Source organism: Kogia breviceps, chromosome 10 (genome assembly GCF_026419965.1).
Source record: "Kogia breviceps isolate mKogBre1 chromosome 10, mKogBre1 haplotype 1, whole genome shotgun sequence".
In the NCBI taxonomy this organism is placed as follows: Eukaryota; Metazoa; Chordata; class Mammalia; order Artiodactyla; family Physeteridae; genus Kogia; species Kogia breviceps.
Window position 1 is genome coordinate 91,585,724 of NC_081319.1, and position 26,930 is coordinate 91,612,653.

Below are 26,930 nucleotides of genomic sequence, written 5' to 3' on the forward strand. Positions count from 1 at the left end.
CCAAATGCTTGCGAAGTTGTCAGTTAACACCAGAAATAAAGGAAGAGCCAACATAAAGAGGACAAAATTAGTGTAATTTCTTTCAAAATTATAAAGCACATCAAGCCATAGTACCCCTCTCCTGAATGATCTGCCTACCAAGATCCACATAGAAAGGATTTGACACAGCACAGCTTCTAGGATTTGAAACATGCTATCCACCATTTCCAGTATGAAAAGACAAAAACTGTCAGACATGTTTCTGGCATTGTGACATGATACCACAGCTAATTTCCAGAAAAGATTGTCAGTAAACCAAATGTGCTTAGATTAGTTTTTCATCATGACAGAGCTGCACATGCTACATAAATAAGGAGTTAACATTTTGCTCACTATACCTTAAGCCATCTAGAAGACCAATTTTATGCAAATTTTCATCAACTGTAAATGGAGTTGGTTTAATAATCATAGGTCTAGATTCAATATGCAAATTAGATTTGAATACCTCAGACAGAGCTATCCTGAGAACGCTGCCTGTCACAGTACCTTTTTATTTGGTACACACTATAGTCTTTCATATCCACAGCATTTGAACTCTTAGCAATATACAAAGCGAATGAGCAGAATCCCTATGCAAATTTTACCAAAAACTCCTTTGAGAAACACAAATAAAAAATACAGGTGGTAATATTTGTATAAAGCACACAGTGTTTGCATGACTGAGTAAGTTTGCATAGGATGGGTCAAACAGAAACAGTTCCAGAAAGGGTAGGTCCTCTCCAGGAACTTTCTATTCTGAAGACGAAGCAAACACGTACACTCAACCTGAAATAATAGGGGAGCAGGGCGATACACACAATTGAACGAACTGGTTTCCAAGTATAACAATACTGTGACTTTGTTCTTTCCAAGTTATCATCTAACATTTATTATCTATTACCTTATATGTCTGGATTTCTACCTCTTTTAATGTGACAAAGACATGTATTTGTTTGCATTTTTTAAACTATGGAAGGATACACAGAAACTAATCAATGTTTTCACCTGGAGAGGATATGAGACCAGAGTAAATAAGGAATTCAGATAGGAACCTACCTTTGCCTGTGAATCTTTTTATGTCTCAGGTATTTTAAACCATGTAAAGATATAAATCATACTAGAGATTAAATTTTTTTAAATGTAAATAAAATGATGTGACAATACCCCGCAGTAGCAGAAAATACCTTTTAATTAACTGCAGAAGTCAAAGGTGGAATTTTAACATTCCAACAGACTGCAATTAAATTTAGGTAGACTTAAAAGCATTACAGATATTTTACAATTAAAGTTTTATCATTTAAAAAACTCAGTAAGTTCTTTTGTTATATACAAAAGCCGCAGAGAATAAAAGCAGAAATGCCAATGTTTAAGTGTATGAAAAATAAATGTCCCCTTTCATCTTCCTGAGGCAGAAATCTTATGGCATGTAGTAAATCTGTTTTAATTACCTTTATTCTCAGTGCTAAAAACTAATTAATTATTAAGAGTTAATAAAATGAGCTGTTTGAAATGTTTAATTTGATTCTAGTTTCATATGTATATTTTAATGAACACAGCAGACATTTCTCAGTGGGCCACCATTTATGAATTTAAAACATGTGTCTATGCTTGTGACAGGAGGTCAAGTCATTAATGACTTGCTTCAGCAAGATGTGTCAGACACACAGCACGTGCCATCCTTAATGTAGAAGTTCAAACGTATTCTCTCTTCAAAAATGGCTGTACCCTATTTTTCAGTCACCACTGTACAGCCCTAAAAATCAATATTAAGCTCAGTAAGCTGAGGTTTCAGTTTAGAAACAATTTTGCCTTCTGGGGAAAAGAAAATCAGTATGAGACATTAGCAAAAGCAAATTCTGCTACAAAACTAGCCCACACCACAGCCTTCCCCAGGTTCCAGATTATTCCAGTGCTTTTTGTAGCTGTAACCATTACAAATGTAAGAATTTAAGGACATGCAACTTCATCTTTCTAACAGTGCCTCTGAAACTCGTTTAATCCTTTCATGCCTTTACAGTTTTATGTGGCCCCCACGCCAACACTAAAATAAAAGGACTGTGATTCATACTGCAGGCACCACAGTGTCTGCACCGTAACTCCAGCGGTCATAACCACCTCACAACAGATATTACTGGACAGAGAGGAGGACCAGTAGATGGGAGATAAAGGAGGGGGAAACGCGGGCCCGGCACTCACGTCCTCACACTCCCCGGTGAGAGTATAACGACCCCCACCACGTTTCTCTCACAGCCGGCAATTAGGCAACATTTATTTCAATTCTGTCTAAACCCCTGAATCCCCAAAGCATTACTCTTTCTGGAAACTCTCTAGATATCCATTTAGCAGTGAAACATTACAACAGATTCAGGAAAAAGGAAAACAGATATCAGGCAGGGTTTTCAAGAGAAAAAAAATATTAATACTACAACTACCAGTAATAAAGTTATGGCGCCCTCCTCTGCTTGTAGATCACTGTAGATCATTTAGATATGCGTCTCTATGCCTCATGATGACTTTTATTAGGTACAACATAATATAATCTTCATTTTAAAGATGGACACTTAGACGTGAAGTAAAGTAAGCTGGGAGAGTTGCCTAACTCTTCAAGGACAAAGCAAGAATTCAGGCACAGATTAAGACTAGTAATAAGGACAACAACAATAGTAGTAGCAGCTGCCTATTCCTATAGTACTCTTTCCTCTCAATACACTTTTATGCACTTCTCAGTGTCGTAAATATTTTCATCTAAATTCATTTATTATTCATAACAACCATATAGAATAGGTACTATCATCCTACTTAAAGATGAGAAAACTGGGTACAGAGAGGCTAAACAACTTATTCAAGGCGACACGGTAAATAAGTAATGAAGCGGCTCTTGGACTTAGGCAGCCTGTTGCCGTGACACATTCTTACCTGCTTTCCTAGACCACCCCTCGGAACGTCTAAAATAACACAACGCGGTTCTACAGTCAACGAGTAACTCTGTAAAACGCTAAAACATAAATGTGGGCTTCACTCTTAAAATTTCACTGAAATAAGAGAAAATCCCCTAATAAAATAATGTATAAGTATTTTTTGTGGTATATTCTTTTTCTGAAATTCAGTCTCACCGATGTGCACTAAGAGGCTCTCCATTTTCCTAAAGAACTGAGAGGCAAGTAATGAATAATTTTCTAACCAAACAAGGAGTATTATAGGATCCTGGAATGTTCCATGAGAATACCTGCCAAAGGAAACTTGAGAAACAATAATTATTAATTACAGAATTAAAGAAACAAAAACTCTCTTACAAAGAGAGTTTCAACTGGCTTTCAATTTCACTGGCTTTCAGTAAGAGTAGCAATTACATCTCAAATCAAATAGGAAGCAATATGAAACTGGAATGTGTTTGTGTGTGTGTGTGTGCATGTGTGTGTGTGTGTGATACTAAGTATAAAGGAGTAAGCAGAAGCAAACCCATCAATGAGGTAAAAGCCCAACATAAATATGCAAGATATTGATGATACATGTAATTTAACAGCTCTGATTAATGCTATTAACCCTGAACATTCAAAACATATGAATCCGAAAACAAAAGGCAAAGCAAATTTCTCAGTGCAGGAGAGTAGATATTCATGAGACAAGAAGACCACCAAAAATGTCACACAGGGCTACCTGAATGAAAAAATAACAAGATACCTTCTTTGTAGTGAGAGTTTTCATACTGTTCCCTGGACCAAGGCTTTTGATTCATATAAAACCACAAAAGAAAATCCTGCATCGTAAGATTTCAGATTTTTCATTTCAAAACTTAAGTGTACAATCCTATAAAACAAAAATGGATAGTAGCTAGACTCAAGACATCTTGATTAATTGAGCTTTCTATTGTAGACAAGGAAAACAACAGCTTGTTTTTAGGGCTATTATACCTACAACAGAAGCAGCAATAGCATGTAAAATAGACGAAAATATTTTAAAAGGAGATCTCTTTCTATCTCAAGAGACTATCTTAGTAGAGAAGTGGAGTTTGAAAACAATAAACAAAGTTCAAAGCCTAATTTTACTAATTTTGCCTCTGAACTTCTGAAAGACTGCCAAAGAGACCTAAGCAAAAGGAGAAAAAAATGTTTTAGTGAAAAAAATCCACCTCTGAGCCACCGAAGGTAGGAGTGCTAGAGGGAAAAACTGAAATAGAAAGAAAACTTCAAAGAGATTCCATAATCGAAGATGCCTGACTCTTGACTGCCTCATCTCAGAGATTAAAGAAGATTTTTAAAGCTGTTCCATGGACACAGAGATCAAACATTTATAAATGTTTATAATTTTACAAGTCCTAAATTCAAAGGTGGGCTCAAAGAAATAAGAGTAACATAGGCAGCTAGGAGGAAAGATTAGTCTCCTTGGGTGAGGGAGGGATGCTGAAGGTGACTTTGAGGAATATACTCTGGGTTGGAGAAAAGAAAGTATTTTTGAAACACTCATTCATCACCCAGAACACCGAAATGAACCACAACATGCTAGGAAAAGGGTACTAAGACGCTGCCTCAGTTTATTTATACTCGATTTTAAAAAGCATTAAATTCATCAAGTATTCACGTAGCATCTATTCTGCAGCAATCCAAGATTATCATGTAAACCTAGTTAGCACTTCTCTTTTGCAATGAAAATCTTTTAACAGTTCAGATTTGTAATTTTGGAAAGTTCACAGACAACGGATGAATTTTACTGTCCCGGTGAGCTTTCTATAGAACCCAATCCCATAATGAGAAAAAAGAGAAGAGAGGTGGGGGGGAAAAATATTAATAATCCCTATCAACAACAGCTTGGAGCAAATCAGCTACCAGGAGGAATGGTCAATATAGGTGCTGGTGGAGCTTCCCTGGCGGCGCAGTGGTTAAGAGTCCGCCTGCCGATGCAGGGGACACGGGTTCGTGTCCTGGTCTGGGAAGATCCCATGCCGCGGAGCGGCTGGGCCCGTGAGCCGTGGCCGCTGAGCCTGCGCGTCCGGAGCCTGTGCTCCGCAATGGGAAAGGCCACAACAGTGAGAGGCCCGCGTACCGCCAAAAAAAAAATATATATATATATATATTTTTTTTTAATATATATATATTTATATATATATGTAGGAGCTGATGGAATCAAATAGACATTTCTCTTAATATATTTTTATATGTCAATCTCTTAATTATTAAATAATCAATATACCATTTAAAATGCTAATAGAAAAAGCTGAACTTGAACTTTTCATTATTTTACTCTATTTCTAATCAGTGGACACCACTGTATCACATACAATGAGTTCCCTGAAGGAAGCAAGAACATCTTATTAATCTTCTTCTTTGGATCAGCAGGGCTCAGCACAGTGCCCACCACACAACAGAGACTGTGTACTCATCTGAGTTGCCTAAATGTCAGCATTGTTGAAAACAAGGTAAAACTAAAATATTAATTAAGTCACATAATTTCAATATCTCTTCTAAAATAAGACAATTTTCTATTCATTCCTTAAGGCCTAATTCAAATTTCACTGTTCTATGAAGGTAGTCCTAGCCCTGAGGCTGAAGTCATTACTACTTCCTTTGTATCTATAAGAAGCCTTCATTCATAAGTCAACAAGAGTTTGTCGCCTTGACTCCAATTACTTATTCATTAACTAAATAAGTTAATGAAGTTGGCTGAGTGCCAGCCACTATTCTAGGCTCTGGGGCTACAACTGTATTAGGACCTGAGGCCCCCTGCTCTCACAGAACTTATATTCTAGTGAGGAAGACACAGATCGCAAGTAAGTCTAACAGGTGGTGATCATTACTCAAAGGAAATATAGAAAATTAGAGGTAGAGAGAAGGGAAGGATGTTATTTTATACAGGGGAGTCATGGAAAGACTCTGTGACAAGGTAATATTTATTTGAACAAAGCCTGAAATGTAAGAACAGAACAAGTAGATACCTGGAGGAAGAACATGCCACACAGAGGGAACAGCAAGTGTGAGCACATACTTGGTATGTTCAAAAAACAAATTAGGATTACAGTGGTAGGAGGAGATGAAATCAGAGAACTAAAAAGGGTGCAGTCCACCTAACACCTCAAAAGTCACGATAAAAACTCTGGCTTTTACTCATGTGGTTATTTATATTTAAATTCATTAAAATTAAATAAAATTTAATAAAAGTTCAGTTCTTTGGTTGCCCTAACCAGATTTCAAGTGCTGAATAGCCACGTATGGCCAATGGCTACCGTATTAGACGATGTTTTAACCATATCAGACAACGTAAAACAGAATATTTCCACTATTGCAGAAAGTTTTATTGGAGAGCATTGTGAAATTTGAGCCGAAGAGTAAAATAATATGGTATTCAAAGAATCTCTGACTGCTGTGTGGAAAACAGATTGTGCGGGTGAAAGCAAGACGATGAATCAGGCAACTACTATAATCTAGGTAAAAAAAAAAAAAAAAAAAAAAAAAAAAAAGGCACTGATCTAGAGCAAGATGGTAGTCTAGGTGGGGGTGATAAAAATGGTAGGACTCTGGATGTCTTCAAGGTAGAGCCATCAGGATTTGCTGATAGATTCAATGTGGGGTGCGAAAACAGGAGTAGTTATCCTTGATTCCAAAATTTGGGGCCCAAGTAACTGAAAGGACATAGGTAGATTCCTTGTACTGAAATAGGAAGAGTATGGAGGAGCAGATTTGTGGGGGAGATTAGGAGTTTTAAACATGTTAAATAGACACGTCTATTAAAAATCCAAGGTCAAATGATATAAAGCAGAGAGTCCAGGGTTCAAAGGCAAGATTAGATTCAGAAATATATATTAGGGAAGTGTCAGCATATAGAGGGTACTTAAAAGCTGGGGCGCTCTACAAAATTCCAAATGAGTATAGGTGGGAAAGTAAAACAAAGTACTTTGGAGACACTCCAACATTTAGATATCATAATAATGAGGATGAATCCACAAAGACGACTGACTGAAGGGAACAGCCACTGAAATGGGAAGAGAAGCAGTAACCAAGACAGAGTGGTGTCCGGGAAGCCCAGTCAGTGTATTTCGAGAAGGAAAGAGTGATCAGCTATGTCAAACGCTAACCGATAAAGACTACGAGGACAGAGACGTGACAGCTGCGTTTGGCCATACAGAGGTCACTGATGAACAGGACAAGGGCACTTTTAGTAAAGGGGCAGGACTGGAGTAAGCTGGGGAAAGTAGGGGAAGCAGCAGGTATAAACAACTGCTTCCAAGGAATTTTTGCCACCTACAAAAAGGAAGGAGGACACAGAATAGTTGGAGAGAAATATGGTGTCAAGGAAGGAGACTATTTTAAGATAGCATGTTTGATGATAGGAACGATCCAGTAAAAAGGGAAAATAATTCAACTGAGGAAGGAGAAAGCTGCAGGAGCAATGACCTCAAGCAGGTGAGAGGGGGTGAGTGCATAGTGATTAGAGGTGGCCTCAGAGGGGCTCATGGACATTCACCAAGGGCAGTGGAGGGCCCAGAGTGGGGAGGTGAAGCAAATCATGCAGGTAGGTGGATTTGGTATGGGGAATGTGTGAATATCCTCTTCTGATGGTTCTAAATAGTTATGTGCCTCATTAGACCGATAGCTTTTCAAAGGAACGGGCTGTAGTCATCGTGGTATTCCTAGCACTAGCAAGCTGGCACACATTAAATTATTCAAGAGTTCTACTGAACAAATACATTCTTGGAACTACTTAACTACCCAAGGACCTCGGCTTAAACCTTGACTTGCGCAGCACTTACCAGTCCGTTCTGTACCGGGAACACTCAACATTACACAGAAGAAAAGGGGTCACGGCTATCACCAACCCACGCGACGCCGAGGCTCCAGGATGGCAGAGGAGGATTACACGCATTTCCAGACCGCATGTGCAGGGAGTGCCTCCTGCCTGTCGGATTAAAATCCCCACATGGCGACTACCCACTTTTATTTCGACTGACCCCCACCCCGCCCAGACAGTGGTCTCTTTACTCAGAACAGACCAACAGGTTCTACTTTCTTAGAATATAATTGAGTCCCTTTGCCTTTAAGTATCCTATAGAGGTGCCTTCCTCACTGTGCCTAAAATCAGCTCCTGTGTGGTCTTTCCCCTCCTAGCCTCCCGGACTTATAGACACTACAGACCCCTATTTACAAAAAGCTTTTAGAAATTATACAAAATTTTAAAGTAAGAATGAGATTGGAAACTAACTATATAAAATGTAATAACATTTCCTGAGCCCCTTTCTAAGAGTAAGGGTATTGAAAACAAATCTCAAATGTGAAATATAAATAGTAACATTAAAAATATAAATATAAAATATAAAATTTTAAAAATATATAACTATAAAATAAATATAAATTAAAAATAAATAAATCAGGGCTTCCCTGGTGGCGCAGTGGTTGAGAGTCCGCCTGCCGATGCAGGGGACACGAGTTCGTGCCCCGGTCGGGGAGGATCCCACGTGCCGCGGAGCGGCTGGGCCCGTGAGCCATGGCCGCTGGGCCTGCGCGTCCGGAGCCTGTGCTCTGCAATGGAAGAGGCCACAGCAGTGAGAGGCCCGTGTACCGCAAAAAATAATAATAATAATAATAATAATAATAATAATAATTAATTAATTAATTTTAAAAAGGAAAACAGCCAACGTTACTGATGTTTATTAGAGGGGCAAAGTCATATCCCCTCTAATCTGGAATACATCTGACTTGTTTCCTATAATTGCTTTCCTAGCTTAAAGTAGTATTTTTAATAAATTTAGGCTTATTAAACCTGTTAAAACTTGACAAAGATAAAATAGTATCCTCAGTCTCTCAAAAATTCTGTAAGTAGCTTGTTGAGAGGGATCATTGTTGAGAGGAATCATTCTCTGCAGCAAGCCTGCTGAAACTAATGGGGGGGGGAAGCTTTGACTAACAAAAGTGCCTGATTAGATAAGATAATGCAATACATCTACTATATCTAGTGCAACAATACCATTCACTATAGCTAAGACTCTTAGCATTTCCATTATAAAAACCTGTTTTTCAATTCTGCCACCTGCCATCCATTAAAAAAATTTTTTTTTTCTCCCACAGCATTCAAGTGTTGATCCTGGAAACATTCTACCACAACTCCTACTAAATGTTTTTGTCCTTTAGATTATCATGCAAATATTTTAAGAGTGCATTTTGTCTTTGCACACTGCACAGTTCTCATTTCAAATATCAAAGCTGTAATGTACAAGCAAGGATCACAGGAACATTCATTCCAGAAACACACCAATATGTACTAGAGGTCAAGCTGGCAGAATCCTAGGCGAGAGAACATCACTCCAACACCCGAAACAAGAGTTCCAGATATTTATGGTCCTGAAGACATCAACAGTGATAAATGTCCTTCCTCTGACAAAATGGGGGAAAAAATCTAACAAGGTAATATGAAACAGAAAAATGTACAAATAAAATATCAGGTAAAAAGAACCAAATTCATGGCAAGGAAAAGCAAGCATGCAATGGTGACAGTTCAGTAAGAAAAAAGTGGGCTAAAATACAACGCATCCACTCTCTCCAACAGGTGTTGGCTATCTTCTAAAAAAAATGCCCAAATGTAAGGCACAGTTTATTTTTCCCAAAACAATTATCCCTCAGAAAAGAGAAAACTGTTTTACACTTCTAATAAAGTCCATTTCAAGTATTTCTTTTTACCAGGAGCTCTTATTCTCTCCACCCCCTTATTCCGAGCTACAGTATCACTTGGAGAAGACATCACCCGGAACAACAGGATCCCTGGAAGCTTAGGGAAGTCACATGAATCGGTCAAAAGGGCTGCAATGGATTTAAGCCTTACTTAACTCCTAGGGATATAACCTGACACTGGCAAGTATTGGATTTCACAGTAAACAAGTCTTTCAAAGACAAATTTTTACAAAGCATTATAATAAGTGGTGACACTTTAGAGATCAACATATATGCTTCTCCAGGAGGAAAGAAAAAAAACCAACTGTTCTTTAATTGTGAGAACAGGCACCAGGGAGAAAATTTCCAGGGTCCTCATCATAGATTCAAAATATGTTGGATTTCAAACAAGTCGAATGGAAGTGAAGTCTTGAAAACTGTGTCAGACGACTCAAAAAGTGATTTAGGGAGGGGGGGGAAAAACCCTTATGTTCAAGATGCCCTCGAAGTGCTTAAATAAAATTGCTTCATGAAAAGCCAGGGGAGAAAAGCAACATTTAAAAACTACTTCATATAATGCAATTTTAAATATGTATGTATAACTTAATATAAGCATGACAATTTCATCTTCATTCCTAAAGTTTATATATTCCAGTTAGTCAAAACACTTTAATCTAGTCACTGGGAAAACTGAGGCATCGCCTTATATTGGAATCATATGTATTTGCCACCTGCAATAACTGAAAAAATAAAGACAAGGACCAAATCTTTTCATTTTTAAAATCATTTCCCTCAGCACATAGCACTGTATCTCATAGATATGTTGAATAGTTAAGCAACACGTTAAAATTTACTTCACATATATGAAAAGGTCTATATAAAATGTCTTGTGAAAGAAACAACCAAGAGTATTTTATCGGTTAGATACATGAAGTACTTCCTTCCCCCGAAATAATTATAAATTTGCAGTATGTCTATTTTCGAAAATACATTGATACATCTGGTATGCACATGTTTTTTAAAAAGCACTAGGAGTGTGGTGCTGGGCTTTCCAAACCCAGGGTGTGCAAGACAGCTTTGTTGTATCTTCCCAAAAAGATTTAGTATTACTTTTTTGAAAACCATGATTAACATGAAGTTAATATATATGTAAAGCGTCCAGAATAATGCCTAGCACACAGTAAAAGCTAAGTACGTTTTAGATATTACCATGAATTGCTAAACCAAAACTGGGGTGTTAAAGGTTGTTTACTGACTTGTACTTTACTGCAAAAGGCAAAACCTGCAATTTCATGATATTTAGTATAAATCATACGTAAGTAAAATAAAACCCAAACTGAAGATTGTACTTCACTGACTGCTGCAGGCACTTCCTACTGGCTGTAAATCTGCTCAAATCTGAAGGTGCTACAGCAGCTGCCATTACTGACTGTCACACGACATGGGTCACTTTAATACCTACATTTTGTGAGGAACAGCATTAAAAATGAGGATTAATGAGACTTGTGATAAATTAAGAATTTAATATCGTGTATAGAATTTTTCTTCAAATTTTTGCCCACACTCTAACCCAGGGTAAGAATCCTAGCTCCACCCTTAGGACTTATGTGACTTTGGTCCAGTCTTTTAACCTCTCAGAGACTCAGCGGCCTCATGTGCAAAACAGGAATTAAAAAGAAAAAAATTCACACTTTGCCCATTTGTGAGAATACATGTAAAGCAGTTAGGACAGTGTCTGGCACATAGCAGGTATTATGTAAATGCAAGCAAAACAAAACCTACACATGAAAACTCAAAGCTGGACTGATTAAAACTCTGAACAGAAAGAACGGCATCATATTATTATGAGCATCTCTGAAAAGTCGTAACATGACCACTTTTCATATATACAAAGGCTATTTCGTTGCAGTCATGAAAGGGGAAGCTAAACTGCGCTACTGCACTGCTCTCTTTCCTACCCCATGCCACTTTTCCATCGCCCTTTTACGCTTTTCCTCTTGGTTCATATTTTAGCTCATCAATACCTGCCATTATCAGTGCTTGGTCCTGTGGAAAACAATTAGAATTTTACAACACAAGACAGTCCTTCACCAAATAGGTCTGCCACAGAGAACTAAACAAACACATGACCACAGAATGCAGCTGAATAAGATATAACGCATGCAAAGCACTTCGCATAAGGGCTGGCACTCCACAAATGTGATTGTTGTCATTAATTCTATTAACAATACTCGTTAAAAAGCATTACTCAATCTCTCAGCTTTAAGGTAAAAATAAATTTTTATTTGGTTTTTAATGTACACATTTTGTTGTCAGAAGCAAATGGAACTTATATATGCAACAATATGAATTTCAGAAACATTATTTTGAGTCAAAGAAGCCAGACACAAAAGGGTACATACCATATGATTTTGTTTGTATGTCTCCCAAGAACAAGCAGATAGTATCAGAAACTGCCTGCTGCAGAGGGGAAGAAAAAGGGAGGACTGATTGGAAAGGGGCACAACAAAATCTCCTGGGGTGACGGAAATGTCCTCCACCTTCTTTGGGTGGCGGAACATGGATGTACAAAATGGGAAACATTTTATAACTGAACGCTTAAGACCTGTACATTTTTTTTGGACATAAACTATACCTGAATTTTTAATTTAAAAAGCAAATACCTCTTTGTAACTGCGAGTAGGGATGTTATAAACATAGGTGACTTCGAGGAGGAAAGATTAGAATAATTGAGAGATTTGCAGTCAAAAACTTACGAGTTACGGCCCAGAGAGGACAAATACCCGTATTTATTCTTCCTGTTGAGCGCGCACCTCCCATTTACGCGCGCCTCAGCAGTCTCCCCTCGTCTCTCCCAGGCCTGAGCGCCGGCTCATTCCTCCACTCGTCTCAGAAAGTTTGCAGTCTCTGCCTACACTACGATACTAACTGAGTTAACAAAAAGAGAGACTGTGAATACTCAATCAAAATAGCTATGTTTTTATTAAGCAGACCAGCAGCTGTGTGAGCAGAGACTTGTAAATGCATCTGTTCTGCGGGATTTTATGTTTAATTCAATTTGTTCAAATCAGAGCAGCAAGGCACTGAAACTATGGGCCAGACAAGGAAATAGTTTTGCAAAAACAGCATCCTACATTAAAAAGGCATTTGTTAGAAAAGAACTGCACCTATTCATTCACTTACTCATTCACGCGACAAGCACGCACTGAGCACCTATTCCATGCCCATCATTGTGTGTGGTGCTGGGAACACAAAGGTGAAGCCCAGCCTGGCCGAGGTGACAGACATCTGAACAGATGGTCGTAATACCCTGGCGGGCTCAGAGGCCTGGGGTAGCACTCTGAGAGCACAGAGGAGGGGCGGACTTCCTTCAAAGGCTGCAGCTTTTCTGGAGTAAACAGGCAGAGAGGATGAAGAATATTCTCCCACCTAACCCCCACTCCATACATAGGGAGCTTTAGCTGTACCCATAATGTTTTATTTCTAAATCTGGGTTGGAAGTACATGGCTGTTCTGTATCTTATTCTTTTAGTCTTTTTCTCTGTCGAGTATTTTGTAATGAAAAAATGTAGTGCAATCCAGCAAGCAGTGCCTGTAAGACTCTGAAAACCTTCCCCACACGCAGCTCCTCCTCCCACAACGGACAGCTTCGAGTTGCCAGGGTCAACTACTCTGATGTGGAGGTAAATGGGGAAAAGAGACAGGCTGAGGAGTTCTCTAGTGATAGCTGTGGGTTAGGCCTGGAAAGGCACAAGGGGTGTGCAGGACATATTCCAATCTCACTTTACACATCCACAGGAAAAAAATGGGAGTCTATACCTTTGCCATAGGAAAACAATGGTTCATCACAAACAACAACCTCCATTCATCCTGATCTCTATTCTCTCAGCAAACGTTTACTGCGCACTTGCTCCACGCAACATCCATCCATCCAAAAGCAAGCTCCTGCCTCCCAAGCACCTGCCATCCAACAGCAGGGGTGAGTCAGGTGTGCAACCTGCAGGAGTACAACAGGCAGACTCTCCAGTAAGGACTGGCGAAGATACAGCGCAGGCCCGGGACAGGGGACACGGGCAAACGGCAGGCACCGAGCCTTACAATAGTGACCATCTTCACAGGTCACACCAACTAACCCTGGGAATTTTGCAAAAACATACGACAAGGAAATAAAAACTATTTTTAATTCTTTTAATTATTAAAAATTAATGTTCCTGTGCTCCAGAATACCTGATATTAAAGGGTATGAAATTTTCAGTAATGATGCAACACCCATTGTCCTCCCATTCCATAAACGAGTGGTAATCACATCATCTCACTAGCTCCTCCCCACAGGAAAAAAAAACGGACAAAATTCGAGAACTCACTCTGAAGTTCAAGGTACCACTCTCGTGCTGAAATAATACTGCCTTAAGCCAAAATGACTGATGGGAATGTGCTAGAGCCTTTAAGCAAAGGTAGACTTTTCTTGACTGGAGTGACGGTGTAATATGTTTACGTGGATAGTATAACTCAGTTACTTTCTCTTCTTTTACTGTTCTCACAAACACTAAATGATCAGTCTTCAAATCAGTTATTTAAAATCTTCGTTTTTCCACCCTAAAAATACATTTTTAATTTAAAAATAAAGTCAATTCAAAATAAAGTCAATCATAACACACACACACACACACATACCCTACATACATATAACTAAGTGAATTCAAGGTACTTTTGAGATTAGTTTTTTTTAATTGACTTTCCTCTCCTGCCAACCCTCCTGTAATCCAATATGCTATAAGAATAATGCCAATGCTTACACACCTCCTTCTTCCCACACTGGAGAGTTTAAAGGTAAGGGGCAAGACAGCTTTGCAGTGTTTTGATATAATGTGTTGCCATGGAAATGACTGGCTTGTTCCTTATGAAGCACCATGACCTCATTGCAAATGAAAAAGGAATAGGATGATTTCTGAGGATTCAACTCAGAGAAAAATTAAGAGCTAGGAAAAAAAAAAAAAATCCAAAAACTGAACAGACAGTCTGGAAAACACTGCAATGTCAAGAGTTATACTGAAATATTTTCCAAGAACTTATAAAAGCCTGACCTCCGAAATAGGAATCCTGTAATCAAAAAGGAAGATATAATATTAATGTGAAGATAAACCATTCAAATAACATGGACCAGTGGTTTCTAAATAAATACATTACACCCTCAATCTTGAGAGACTACGAGCCAAACCCTATGACTTTCTGGGGGTCCATTATAAAATTAAACCCACACCATACTTTCCCCTTCCTAGAAGCAGCCTGCTTTTTTCCTTTTCATTTCTTTTTCCTTTCTTTCTTTCTTTCTTTTTTTTTTTTTTTTTTTTTTTTGGTGCCCCTGTTTATACAGCTTATCCCTTATCACACTGACAAGACTGGGATCCACACCAGATGGTCCCCCAGACATAATTCTAACAGGTTTTTTGTGCAAACAAAAGATAAAGAAGGCTGCAGCAATGATTTACTGATATCTAAAGTTGAAAACTGACAAAACACAAACTGCTTTTTCCTTACTGTTTGAACTGTTTATCCTTTAAACTACTAAGATAGATAGGGCCAAAATTAAATACGATTTCAAACTACAAAACCAAATACCCAGCTTTAACAGCCATTAAAGTTTTGTCTTTCAGTTACCAAAATGTCCTAAATCCCATTTTTTAAAAACAATGTCTATCGTTCCCTTTGTACTGGCAAAAGGGGAAGACATTTGTAAATTTCTGACTTATAAATCTCACTTAGTTGCTGGCTGTGAAATAAACTACTCATCTGGATTTTTCATAAGCAAAGAAAATGCATTTGAATTGAAAACTCCAAAATATTTTCCCCAAGAAGAGCTAAAGAATGAATTAACTGAACCAAATCTGGAATCTTGGTTGTAGAACTAAAGTCTATTCTATTTCAAAATAATGTACCAAGTGAACATAACACAAAACCAAATGGAAAGTGTCCCCCAAATTACTCATCCTTCAAGATTAAAGAGTGTTTACACACCATAAAACAGAAGCTCCCTCATGACAATCTAATTGCAAAGAGCACTGTTTTTACGGTATACCTGAAAATCCAGCAAAAGCCCCAAACGATAATATATAATGAAACTGACAAGCATCTGAAATAAACTACCCAGACATCAAGCAAAAATACACCAGACAGACCCACAGGGCTCTTGTAATGTAGGTCATGACTGTCAGACCATAGCAAAAACATGGTGACCCTTGATAAAAATTAACCTTGATTATATGTAATCATGCACATATTTTGCTCAGTAACCAGCCCTCTGAAGTAAGTCCATAAAGCTGCAAGAAGTGGATATCAGAGTTGGCTGGGAACTACTTTTCACCAAAGAAAATGTCTGTCTCGTCATCTATCTATGGAGGTATAGGGGTAGCTTCAAACAAAATAGTCCAAGACTTCTGGGGCCTCCATACGTCTTACTTTCTGAGAGATCTTATTGCTTCAACAAAATGCACTTACTCTATGGTGTGTTTGTACAGATGTCTAAGACTCCATAAAAACCTACACATGCATACATTCTAGCTAAACTCCTTAACCTTCTAGAGGCAGAATGTGGCTGGTTTTTTCGTTTTGTAGAAAAATTATAAAAGTAAGCAAATTAAAATCAGATCAGGAATAATAGGCCTGATCATATAATCTCGTACACAGTCTCTTTTTGTAGAAATCACTAACAAAGTCTCTGGGAGAGAGGTGGTGCTAAAATGCTGACTTTCCAGTTAATCCAAACTCATATAACCTCTTAAGAAAACTTACAGGACAAAAATTCCCCACGCAGCAGAACAAAAAATGAGCACGTTCACATGGTACAGACACTTTATCCACAGCTAGTTAATTCAGGTAGTGACAGCATAATGCTCAACAAGCCAGTGCTGTAAATCTGAAGCAGCCAGTCACACTGCCTTCTGCAGCCACAAGGCAGATGTTTAATTCTGCCAGCCAGCCATCACACGTGAGAACTGAAAACAGGAACCAGTGAAAGACTGTGCTCAAATCAGTGCAAATCCATGACCACTGCAAGAGCGGTGGGTCACAAAGGTCACGTCTGTAGGGCAAACATCATTCAAGGGAAACAACAGGTATTCTCTGTACAATGCTTCCAAATCCAATCTAAACCCACTGTACCATGGGTAAAGCACATAGTTTTCTGATGTAGGAATATCCAAGATCCAGGACACTAAAACCGTATGAAGTGTAATGTAACAGTTGTTATTTGATGGTCTATGCCCTAAACCAAATATTTTATTTAATTCTGAACAGAAAATTAATTCTGTCAGACATAGAAGAAATCTAATTTTGACTTTTACAGCAAAAGTATGGCATTTATTATAACTCTAAGACTAAATAAATAGCATCATGCTGATGTAAGAGATAAAATTTAAAATAAATGCAGCGTATTTTCTTTTAACACATATTAGGTTCACTTCCATCTGCCACCTTTTTGGAGGATGAGAAACTCCCTAGCTGAAATATGTTTGCTAATAAATATAACTTGAGATTTTTCTTTGAAATTAAGCTGTAAAAGTGTTATGAAAACTGTCTTGTTTGCAGACAGCGCCAATCACATACTATTCTCATTATGGTCACTATACACATATTCTTAATACATAAATAACAAACACTGACAAGCAAGGTAAAATAACAACAACATTGGATTCCACAATGGAAATTTTCAATCTGAAAAGGCAAGTCTAACATACTTTTCAAAAACAGGAAATGTGCCACAGTGAGTTGTGCAGTGTGGTCCTTAAAATCCTGAACTCACTAAATGTCATCATATTAGTAGGAGACTCTGGCTACAGGCTAATTTAATACTTAAATGTTAATATAATTTTCCCATTACTACATCTGCCATGAATGTTTTTTTAACCAATAAAAGCAAGGTTAGAAAACGACACATAAGGAAGAAAAGAAAAATCCTCCAGCAATATCCCTGATACATAAAGTCATAAATATGCATTATTTGCAGGCCTACTTTATTAAAAATTACTATACTTTCAAAAATGTGTGACTTGAGCAGAAATAAAGGAAGGAACGAGGTTAATAAAAAAAAATCTAAAAATAAGATAACTGAAATTAGGCTACTGTCTTGCCAGGCATGAATATATAAAACAGTGTAATTTTATTTAAAACATGCAAAGACTAAATCCTAAAATAATTAATTTCTTTAGCCACCGCAAGACAAGTGAGTCACAAAAATAGCAATGGATAAATCTTGTTATGAATACTATAATGTGGACCTGTTTGTATGATAAATAAAGTATAAGAAAGCACGCAGCATTTCTATGTAAACTGCTTCTGAAGGATTATTATGGAATGCACACACTGACTGAACTTAAAGTGCTCGGGTTTTAAACATTAATTTACTTTGACTATGTGCATGTCAAAATGAAAGATTGCTGTCTGGATCCAGACATGGCGTATTAATATTGAACACAGGCATTCACTTCAGGTCAGTAGTCACTCCAAGTCGACTTCAGCAGGTGGTAAAAGTAATGTACTCATTAAAATGTATGTGTTACGAGGTTATCTCCCCAAAACAGCTCTCAAATAGAGGCAGCCCTGAAACTGAAGCATTAGATATGCTAGAACCAACCTCTAATTGTCATAAGTCTGGAGAAAATTGAACTTACTCTCGCTCCCTAATAACCAATAAATTTAGTTGCTTTCATCAGTATCTAGGGGAAAGTCAGAGTTTTAAATTCCACAAAGCTAACCTGGCTGCCTCCAACAGAGTTAAATGCTCTTGAACCAACCTACACAGACTAGAGTATCACTTTAGATCCAGAAGCCAAATATGGGAGTTTTCTTCATTTTGGATGTCTCAGTGTATTTCTTAATTAAGTAGAAATTCACTCCTTTAGAGATTTCCCTGGTGGCGCAGTGGTTAAGAATCCGCCTGCCAATGCAAGGACATGGGTTCGAGCCCTGGTCCAGGAAGATCCCACATGACACGGAGCAACTAAGCCTGTGGCCACAACTACTGAGCCTGCGCTCTAGAGCCCATGAGCCACAACTACTGAGCCCATGTGCCACAGCTACTGAAGCCCGCGCACCTGCAGCGCATGCTCCGCAACAAGAGAAGCCACTGCAATGAGAAGCCCGTGCACCACAATGAAGAGTAGCCCCTGGGCTTCCCGGGTGGCGCAGTGGTTGAGAATCTGCCTGCTGATGCAGGGGATACGGGTTCGTGCCCCGGTGCAGGAAGATCCCACATGCCGCGGAGCGGCCGGGCCCATGAGCCATGGCCGCTGAGCCTGCGCGTCCGGAGCCTGTGCTCCACGGCGGGAGAGGCCACAACAGTGAGAGGCCCGCGTACCACAAAAAAAAAAAAAAAAAAAAAAAAAAGAGTAGTCCCTGCTCACCGCAACTAGAGAAAGCCCATGTGCAGCAACTAAGACCCAATGCAGCCAGAAATAAATAAGATTAAATCTTAAAAAAAAAAAAAATTTACTCCTTTCATTTCAATTAACTCTATTCAAATTATTTTCCCCTTCTGTGAGATAATAAATTTCAGTTCTCCAGACTAAAGGCATAAAGCTCAAGACACTAGAGCTGACTCAAACCAAAGAGATTCCCTCCACCCCCGCTTCCCAAAAAAATTACATCTGACCTTCAACATATACAACAGAGTAACTACACCCAAAAATCTCAAATACGTTTTTTATAATTACTTTCCAACGTCAGGGATAAATCTTTTCCATTTATACCTGGCACACCTAAACTTAAACAAGATCATTCTCTTTCACTTCTCTCACTCCTAAGTCACCCAATTATTTCCACTAACAGATAACTCACTTCTTCATTTCAATAACCTTTTTAACATATATAAACTATCATCTTTACAAGTTGTTTTTTTTCCCCAAAAAATACTGATCCGTTTTGTACATAAGTAAGCAGACAGGGTCCCCAAATTTGTAATTAATCATTTCAAACTGCTTCATTTCCTCATTATCCACCCAATTACTAGGTAAGGGAAGAACGGGAAAAAGACAGGTCAGCAGAGGCAGGGGAAACAGAAGTCTTCTTACAAGGATGAGCCCGTATCTGCCTTCTTCACTGATGAATACACAGCACCACAGGCACACGATGAGTATCTAATGAATGAATGAATTTATAAAGAACCAGAGAGCACTGGAGTTCAACTCACTCATTTGAGATATAAGTAAACTGAAGGATTAAATGGCTTGGCTAAGATCACAAGGCAAGTTGGTCAGCTTTGCACAGAGTCTAACCCAAGAGATGCTGCTTTAACGTTGAGTTTTTCTTGTTCTTTCTCCCACCTTTAGTACTTATTCTTTAAGCTCAACACAACTCTTTCTGGACATTTATGTACGTTTCCCTTTCGAGAAATATAGGTGGAAAGTAGTCCCTCCCCAATCAAGGGGCTAATATTTCTAAAGATTTCCATAGCAGGATAATATATTTGAGGGAATCTAAGATCTAATTGGAAGATAGGACAGGGAGACCAAAGGTAGAAAAAGAACCCATGGAAGCCCCTATCAATATCTGTAAAATTTACTACAGTCTAATAAAGACATTGCACTAAAAGAAAGGACAATAAGTGACATTTTACTCTTTCAGTTCGTAAGGATGGATGCTGTGCTTTTAAGGTTCTCTAACCTCCCCTGCTTTTGAGAAAATTCAGGATTTCCCTTCTACAGCTTCATTCAAATGTGAGTAAACTTCTTTTGGCTTGCAGCAGATAAAATGCATTCTAAGAATGTGTCCAAACATTTGTAAGTCCAATAGATTCCTTTCTTACTGCAAAGGATTCTTATTTGGGGGGGTCCCAGGGACCTTCCAGCACAGATCTCAGCTGCCTCCCAGCTCTCAGATACAAGATGATAAGCACTAGTGCCCCAAAGTATCCCTCTCTTCCAGGATGAAAGGTTAAAACCTCTACATACGATCTATGAGCCATTCTTCTTCCTTTTTAATTGCCAACCCTCAATTCCTCTTTTCTAAATTATCTTAAAAAGCAGTGACTTAAATATACCTAAGGAAAAAATTCTAACAATCCTGAAAGGTTATATAAAAGTAAACATAATACAGTCTACTGGGACTTCACATAAAGTAAAATCATACTGGGAGTGGGGGAAAAGTCTTCAAATTTGGTGCCTAGTTTCATATTCAGATAAAGGATTTTTCCATCCTCCCTAACACCTGTAGGTTTAAAAGGCAGAACACCAGAATTAAGCATTCCAGTGGCAGCCAGTCAATGCTAATTAGTATGACACGCTTAAACCTATCAGGTGGTCCATGACCTACCCCATAATGAAATCTAACTCACTCCCAATGTTCTTGACCAAAGTAAAAGCATTTCTTTGGCAGGTGGCAGAAGCAACGATGAGTCAGGAAGAAATCCTCAACACAGGCCAGATGCCTTAAGGTATCACCAGTAGAAACAGGAAAATTACAAGAACCAATTGAGGAAACTAACAAAGAACAATGTGCCTATCTGTTCAGTCACTTTAAGCAGGAAATCTACACTTCAGGTGCCCGCCAATCACAACATTTGTAAAGCACGGACAAGGCCACTTACTGGGGTCAGGCTCATAAAAGGGTCTCAAAAACTTATAAAAGACTACTTGGCCTAGAAAAATGCTAAATTTAATTCTTTCAGGTGGTCAGAAATCATCGGTGGTTTACACCTAAGAGTAAAGGCAACACAAATGAGAAACCACCTCTGTACTCCATGGAATCACTCAGTAAATTTTACCTGTTTCTCATGAACGACATGAACATTGATATAAATTCATTCAATGAACGAACCAAGTGCTTATTACAGGCCAAGTATGGTAATAGGTACTAAGAATACAAGAAAAAAGGGCGCTCTCTGTACTCAAGTTCAGTCTTACAGGAGAGAAAGTTATGTCAACAAATAATTCCAGTAGAGTCTAATGAGTGCTACAAGCAGAGATAAAGATACTCTTGGCCGTGATAGTGTGTTAAGGAAAAGCCTACTTTGGAGGTGTGCTGGGGGAGATGGGATAAGGAGAAACGGAATGAGAAATGCTGGAGAAGGATTTCACACCTGATATTTCCTAACCTAGTGCTGTACCTCTTTCAGAGTAAGAGAAAGGTGACAAAACATGACCTGCCCACCCAACCCTCGTATTACTGCAACAGTCAAATGGGTTATTTCACAGGCAAGAATTTAAAAGTCAAAAAAAAGATTTATGTATATGTATAACAGAATCATTTTGCTGTACATCTGAAACTAACACAACATCGTAAATCAACTCTAGTCCAATATAAAATACATTTTTTTTAAAAAAAAAGGAGAAAAGAAGACAAAAAAGAGATAAGTTCACTAACAATCCATGTCACCTTTAAAGCAAGACCTCCAATCTTCCAACTTCTGATCCCTCATTCCTTCTATGAAATCACTCCATTTTGCCTCACTGGTTCCCCCTCGGAAGCCATCTATTATACATTACTTCAATATCCCATTCTCATTTCCTAATTAACAGTCACCATCAGAAAAAGATGTTCAAGAGAGAAATACATAAAACTAAAAGACATTTAAATAGATTAAAATAAATAAAACACATATTTAAATTAAATTTCATTAAGTTACCGTTCATTTCAGAGACTCAAATTTAAAACATACATAATGGTGACTCTTCTTTATTAATACTTAATATAATAAAAGCTAACATTTATCAACTATTTATTAGTTTTCACAACAACCCTGTAACCCATTTTAGAGACAAGGAATCACAGGCTCAGAGAGGTTTGAGAAATACTTACTCAGTTATGCCAAGTATGCTAATTTAAAAATCACCCCACGTTTTGGAGCATTTGAGTTGATCAGTGTCTTTCAGATCAAGATGAGAACCAAACACGGAGGACAACAATTTCAAGGCAAAGCTAAAGGGACATTATGCTTTCAGATAAAGGGCTAAATATTAGAAGGAAAAAAAATCCCTCCGAGTATACTTTTTATAGAAAGAATAAAAATAAATTTATGTCTATTATGTAATTTCCTCCATTACTAATGCATACTTAAAGAAACTGATTCTGAGATAAATTTTTCTTGTTCTTTTCCAGTCCTTGACATAGACTGGTGAGTGGTACTTTGAACTAACAAGCATATTCAACCAACATGGATGACTAAAATTCAAAAGCTATAACATATTAACATATCTAGGCCACACAGAAGGGTCATAAAGTAAGATCATCAGCATAAATTAGCACATTATTATAAGGTGTCTAAAGGAGCCAGACAAAATCTGCATGATAGATCTTTTTTTATACGAATATATAATGCTGATTGATTGGATTTTTTTAATCACAATCACATTTCCTAAGTATTTTAGGAAAAAGATATTGCTTGTATAATATCACATTTTACTACTTCAGGTCCTACCCCTGAGAAGCACATTTGCCATTATGGGGAGCCTGGGGAGGAGCAGGGGGTGGGGACCTGGTGAAAGCATTTTGGGGACACTTAGCTGTCTTTCTCAGTTTCAAGCTTTTTAAAAAAGTTATTCTGAGTGCATTTTTGCACTTTCTAATTTCCTTACAAAAATCCCTAAACACAAAGTCATTTAGGAAAATAATCTTTGTTAGTTAGGAAAATAATCTTTGTTATTTACCAAATCCCTAGAATTTTACATCTAAAAAAAGACTAGGTTAAAAAACAGATCTGTTTCTTGCTAAATAATTAAAACACTCCATTAATCTCTACAATAAGAATATCCTAAGAGTATGGGCTCTAAAGTGTTGTGTCACAATGCTTTCCTTCAATTTTTCATACTACTCATAGCTCACAGAACAATTGTCAAATACTGGAAGAAAATGTCTAAGTGATAGTCTTTAGCTACTGAAACAGGTGCTGAATAATCAAATCCTCCTTTAATTATGCATTTTTAAACAATTCAGACAAATCACATATATATCATTATTACTAACATCAACAAAAGCAGCAATAAGAGTGAACATTTAAATATAAGCACATACACTCTCATGAACATAAAAGAACCCCTCTAACTGCCAATTGTGTCTTCACTTACCCCAAACTACATACATTTAGTAACTGAGACAGTCACTTCAGAGTTATAAGGATGAGTTTTTAATGGAGGAAGATGTTAACTTTTTATTTCTAAGGATTAGTACCTTAAAAAGAGATACTTCAAAAAAAATAACAAAAAGTGAAATGTACAAGTTATGTTGACTTCAAACATTTTCTGCTTTTAAATAAAGGAAACAGTGGAAGCACACCTGAAATTATCTCAGATTTTTTTAAATCTTACACCCAAAACAAGAGTCAAGCATTTTATATTAGTAACAGAAGCATTTTGTGCTGTTCTACATCCAGTAAAACTCACTGACAAATGCTGTTTATATTAAAAAACAACTATAGATAGCTTTTATTGGACATAAAAATATACTAATTGTATTATCTTCTGGGGTCATAAACTACATTGGATGTAATATGCTCCATGAATAAACAATCAGGGAGGTTTTCACCTAACTGTATGGGAAATGTATGCACCACATCCTTTATATAAATAATCCTCACTTCAAGTCAAATTCATATTATCTAATTTTTGCATTCTTCACCTAGAGAAGCTATTCACAGAACCTAAATTCTCCTTTCATCTCACTACTGCCAGTAGGAAATTCAAGCAACGAAAGATTTTTCTACATTTTCAAAGGTACTTTTACCATAAAGTAACATTCCAGAATGGATAAACCTATGTGGTATGACCTAAAAGCCACACAAATCATTTATTTATGGCTGTTATGTTTTAATCACTGGATAGTTTTTAGAGGCTTAAAAAAATTAATGGTTTTTGCTATACAAAAGCAACTATGTTTTCCATGAAACATTAGCTGTCACATTAATACAAGGTTTTACCATTAATTATATTGGATTATACAGGAGTCTATGTCTACACGACGATTGTTAAATATCTGAATTTCCAAACCAGTTCCAAAAAAAAAAATGTAACCTGGTCCTAGTAAACCTTACATGAATTAAAACTCAATTTACAAAGCAGAAAATTAAACATTAAAAAAAATAACCTCAATTTAATACATTTGCAGATAAAACACGCAACACATTTTTTCATCAAAAAGCAAAATATTATATATATGTAAACAGTGCCACCTTTTGGTACATTTAGGAATTGAGCTTCTAAATTGTACAAAAATATCTTTAAATGTGATGAAAGAGAGCAAAGCAAGAAATTAAAAATACAGCAGTTTACAATTTAATAACATTAAGGTGTAATAAATGAGTTATTCATTTTAAAACATAAATATTTTCAAAAACTAAAACGTTACCTCAGGTTTATATGTTTTCATTTCAATTTCATGAGGTTGGCAGAGCACCATTTCATTTCAAAGAAAACTGAGGCTCAGAAAATGTTAAATGCCTGACTCAAATATCCCTCAGTTAAGAATGGTCGAGTCATCAGTATCTTGAAATTGCTAGTTTTTAAATTTCAACATTAATTCTTCAATAAGATTTTACAAAATTTTATTTGTACTATGTTTTTTGTATATACTTGCAAGGAAAAGATATTTATGTTTAAATTACTACATGAAGAACATACAAACGCTGACTACACTCTCACAGCTGTTTACGTTTCACGAACACAAAAACTCTATCAAATACAGTATTCTTCCTACCTCTATGCTAAAAGAAAAAACCTTCACTGAAAACTGCTAAGCCTTCTCTCATTTGTGTTTACTCAGGAAAAAAACAGCCCTTGTTTATGGCTTGCATGCAATTTGCAACTTACCTAAGACCCAGATAAAAAGCTGCTACAAATGAGATGGAAATGATAAGCTTCCAATACTCTCCCTAAAGCTTCTTTGCCTTAATTTGATCTATTTAGATGTCTGTATAGCATTTTCAATGTCTTCTACTTTTACCTCTTTCACTGATTTCCTGAATAGTTTTTATGAGACCGTAACATAGTTATTCTAGAACATCCTCACAGCTCCCTTATTTTTGTAAGCTAGCTAACAACTCAGCTCTCACATGGAAAAAAGAAAATATTCTCAATGATCTTTTATCTTTGAATCATTGGTTACTATGAATTTTACTCAAAGTGCAGTCATCGAGTAGTTTTTCATGAAGCAGACTTCAAAATCAGCTAATATGCAATGAACCCATCCTAAATTACTGCACACTGCCACTCAATTAAAAAGAAAGAAAGAAGACAACAGCTGATAAGATGGTAGCTAAAATGGTTACTGAAAACACTGAAAGAGTAAAAGCAAAGAGCAAGCCAGAGGGATGAGCCAGAAGTACTACATCTTCTGTGAAACAGAACTCCACGATCAAATGCAATAATTAGACATTAACTCAGAAATGTTCATTAATTAGCCTCAACTCTTGTTCATAACATATTCAAGAAAAAGCACAGTATAAGACATAAAAATGGGTAAACCTAGCCATTTCTAAAAATGATTCAGTGGGAAAGACTGAATATAAACATGCTAAGCATACATTTTTAAAGGATTCCCTTTCACCCCACAGCTCTTTTTTCATCACTGGGAGCGCTGGATGCGCCCCTCTCAAGAGTAAACAACATTCTGGATCTTCTCTAGAGACCCCTGATTTCCCTCCCCTATTTCTGAATGGATGAAAATCCCACTTTGAAAGCCCTTAGTTTTAATTCTCTCTGCTTTTCTCCCTGGGCAGAGAGGGAAAAAAGAAGGAGGAAGTGACACTCTCGTTGCCACCCTGTACTATGCCCCCTTACCAATCGCTGCAAATAACTCATCTGAATACAAGCAATGCTCCAAGATCACTTCTCTCTCTGCAAATGCACAGGCATACACACAAATACATGGAAATATATATATAACCGAATTTTATTATGTTTGAAGGAACATCAAAATTTCTAATACTGAATTCAATCCCATTAAGCTGAAAGCAATTACTGCTTCCAATTTAATAAGAATGGATTAAATTCGATTTCTGATTCAATATAATTTGTAGTGTCCATGTCAGGTAAAGTGATAGTACGAGGATCTTATCTGAGACATGTCAGGACCATGAAGACTGGACTTGACAGCCACTAAATAGGATTCTACGGAAAAACTCAAGGGACTCACGCACATAACCACATACCACATTTATTTAAACTTTAGAGTATACTTTAATTTGTATTCTGCTATAAAGAAAGAATAAAACTACTTCAATACATTATAGTCAAAACACTGATTTTACCTGTTCACTAATGCACACACACAGAACACCTGAATCCCTATTGTGTGACA

The 26,930-nt window shown here is 37.3% G+C and overlaps 1 protein-coding gene across 25 annotated transcripts in view; it reads right to left on the reverse strand.

Moving 5' to 3' along the window:
* Positions 1–26,930, reverse strand: part of CDKAL1 (CDK5 regulatory subunit associated protein 1 like 1) — a 657,591-nt gene that overhangs the window by 609,012 nt on the left and 21,649 nt on the right. For 3 of the 25 annotated variants that reach the window (XM_067006689.1, XM_067006690.1, XM_067006691.1), the window contains one exon: positions 12,053–12,110. The exons of 21 other annotated variants lie outside the window; for them this stretch is intronic. In XM_067006689.1, coding sequence (XP_066862790.1) covers positions 12,053–12,110 — 58 coding nt within the window. Of the gene's footprint in view, positions 1–12,052; positions 12,111–12,406; positions 12,523–26,930 lie in introns of those variants that run through there. One more of the 25 variants, XM_067006692.1, reaches the window with a different exon arrangement.